Source organism: Psammomys obesus, unplaced genomic scaffold (genome assembly GCF_907164565.1).
Source record: "Psammomys obesus unplaced genomic scaffold, mPsaObe1.curated_primary_1811, whole genome shotgun sequence".
Lineage (NCBI taxonomy): Eukaryota > Metazoa > Chordata > Mammalia > Rodentia > Muridae > Psammomys > Psammomys obesus.
In genome coordinates, this window is record NW_026587307.1 from 1 (window position 1) to 2,823 (window position 2,823).

The window sequence follows — 2,823 nt, forward strand, 5'->3', positions numbered from 1 at the left end:
CGGCGGGGAGGAGGCGGGGGCGAGCGGCGGCCCGGGGACCCCGGCGGGCGGAGAGCGCGCGCCGGCCTCCGGGACGCGCCGCGGTGGGGGAGGGGCCCGGCCGCCTGGGTAATCCTATCTCTGCTCCGTCCCTCCCGGGCTCGCGGGCGTCGGCGGCGCCGCAGGCTGGCGGTAAGGCTGGAAAGGACTCCGGAAAGGCCAAGACAAAGGCGGTTTCCCGCTCGCAGCGAGCCGGCTTGCAGGTAGGTAGCCGCCGCCGCAGTCGGGCGAGCCGGCCTTTATCTGTGCGCTTCCCCCCCACCCCCCGCTTGTTTGTCGGCTCCCCGCACGGGTGTTCCATCTTTGCGTGGGTGATGTGTCGCGACTCGGCCCGCGGAGACGGTGGATCTCGGGGTGGCGGGGCGTCGATCGCATGTGTTGCCTTGCCAGGGCGCGCGTTGGTGCACCAGCGTCCTCGGCCTTGGCGCGCACCTCGCCTTTTCTATCTCTGAATCTCCCTATCTTTGTGCGTTTTTGTTTGTGCGCCTAAAAATCAAGTTCCCTGTGGGCCGTATTCATCGACACCTGAAATCTAGGACAACCAGCCACGGACGTGTGGGCGCGACCGCCGCTGTGTACAGCGCAGCCATCCTGGAGTACCTCACCGCAGAGGTAAACGGGTGTACGCCTGTGAGCTGGAAAAGCTTTTGGGGGGGCGGGGGAAAGTGGCGAGGGAAGGAGGAAAGTGATGCAAGAAAACTCCCAGGCCGTAAGCGCGGCGCGCAGACCGAGAGAGCGCTAGAGGGAGCTAGTGTTCAGTCAAGGAGCCTGCTGAGCCAGACTTTTGCTGCTCTTGCAAATGCAATCCCGTGCCCCTTCCATCCTCTGCATACTTTGCATAATTTTGTCATTCAGGTAGTGGGGTGATGACGACAGTTGGTAGATAAACATCGTTGAGGTTTGGTGAGCCTCGTTCTTGACTGAAAAGTATGTTGGGAGATTGATCATCAGATTTTTGCCTTTTAGGTACTTGAATTGGCAGGAAATGCATCAAAAGACTTAAAGGTAAAGCGTATTACCCCTCGTCATTTGCAACTTGCTATTCGTGGAGATGAAGAGTTGGACTCTCTGATCAAGGCTACAATTGCTGGTGGTGGTATGTCATTACTAAAACTCATAACTACGTTCCATTTAAGAACCATTGCTTCTAGAAGAGGGCAGTATCTTTTGATAAAAGTGTTTTAGGAAATTTGGTTTTTCCTGCATCGCTCAGGTTTTGTTAAGACCATTGTTCTTTTAATTCATAGTTTTACTTTCTATTTGATCCTCATGTTTTTAAAAGACCTTTCAAGTTGCAGAATTACCTGCTTTGATTCCTTGTGCTACTTAATAATGTTTCTACGAAAAGTAGAATTAATTTCTTTGTCTCCTAGGTGTCATCCCACATATCCACAAATCTCTGATTGGGAAGAAAGGACAACAGAAGACCGTCTAAGGATGCCTGGATTTCTTATTATCTCAGGACTCTAAATATTCTTAACAGCTGTCCAGTGTTGGTGATTCCAGTGGACTGTATCTCTGTGAAAAACACAATTTTGCCTTTTTGTAATTCTATTTGAGCAAGTTGGAGGCTTAATTAGCCTTCCAGCCAACCAAATTTCTGCATTTGAGTCTTAACCATATTTAAGTGTTACTGTGGCTTCAAAGAAGCTATTGATTCTGAAGTAGTGGGGTTTTTGATTGAGTTGACTGTTTTTAAAAAACTGTTTGGATTTTAATTGTGATGCAGAAGTTATAGTAACAAACATTTGGTTTTGTACAGACATTATTTCCACTCTGGTGGATAAGCTCAATAAAGGTCATATCCCAAACTAGTTTTAAATTTGCTTAATAATTGGAACTTGTCTCTTAGATCTCATTCAGCAACAAGTACTTTTTTTTTTTTTTTTTTTTTTGCTTACTAATTAAGCAGATCATCTGTAGATCAACAAGTCATAACCCAAATGTTTCTGGTTTTGTTTTTACATATGAGCTGATAGAATCTTAGAATTTTGGCAGAAGCTGCAGGTGGCACAGTTTTTTTGTCCTTTGGACAGTTAGAGTAATGGAACACACTAATATCCCAAGGTGGGACAGCTGCTCAGGTACAGACCCCCCCCCCCCCCCCGGTTGGAACTAAAGTACCTCCACACAATGAACTTAGGTGTGGAAGATGATGTAGCTCATAGTGGCCAGAAGACAGAGGTGAAATGCCAGTGTCTGAGAATACACTGTCTTCACAGACTAGGCTAACGTGTAAACACTGGTGTGGATACAGATCAGGCGTGTTGTGGCTACTGTACATTGTCCCCTGTCCCTCACCGCAATTAAGGCGATGTGCATGGTACTTCCTGAAGCTAATCAGGTGCTAAGCAGCCTAAGTAGGTGAAAGAGCTGCTTCACAGCGTTACAGCTGACCAAAAGCTCATTGTACCTGCTGGGTAGCAGGAGAGGTGTGGGTCCGCAGTGTGGTCCAGAAGGGCAGGGGAACACCGGAGGCTGGGGTTCCATGGCCCCACGCAGGAACTTCCTGTGCGACCCCAGGCTCAGTCTTTGCCCCATGGGCCCAGAGGCGGGTCCTCGAATCGGTGAGGGTCCCTGGCCCCGCCCCGATGGCGCGGAAGGCGGGCTAGGGTCCCGGGCCTTCGCGTTCCGCCCGCCCGCCCTCCGTCTCGGTACCCGCTCCGCCTGGGTACGCTCGCCCAGGCCCGGGAGGGACGCGGCTGGCGCCGCTGCGGCCGCGGGGGGCGGGGAGGCGGCCGCGAGGAGGCGGAGCTGCGAGGCCGCCCGTCGCCGGGCCGCCGC

General features: G+C 52.0%; 1 protein-coding gene across 1 annotated transcript; it reads left to right on the plus strand.

Annotated features, from left to right (window-relative positions):
• Positions 1–164: 164 nt before the first annotated feature.
• LOC129673829 (histone H2A.Z) lies at positions 165–1,853 on the plus strand (the record flags this gene model as incomplete). Its single annotated transcript, XM_055603646.1, is given in 4 exon segments — positions 165–242; positions 538–651; positions 1,006–1,135; positions 1,413–1,853. Coding segments are annotated over 4 exon segments (384 nt in total), but the record flags the coding sequence as incomplete, so codon positions are not given.
• Positions 1,854–2,823: the final 970 nt, after the last annotated feature.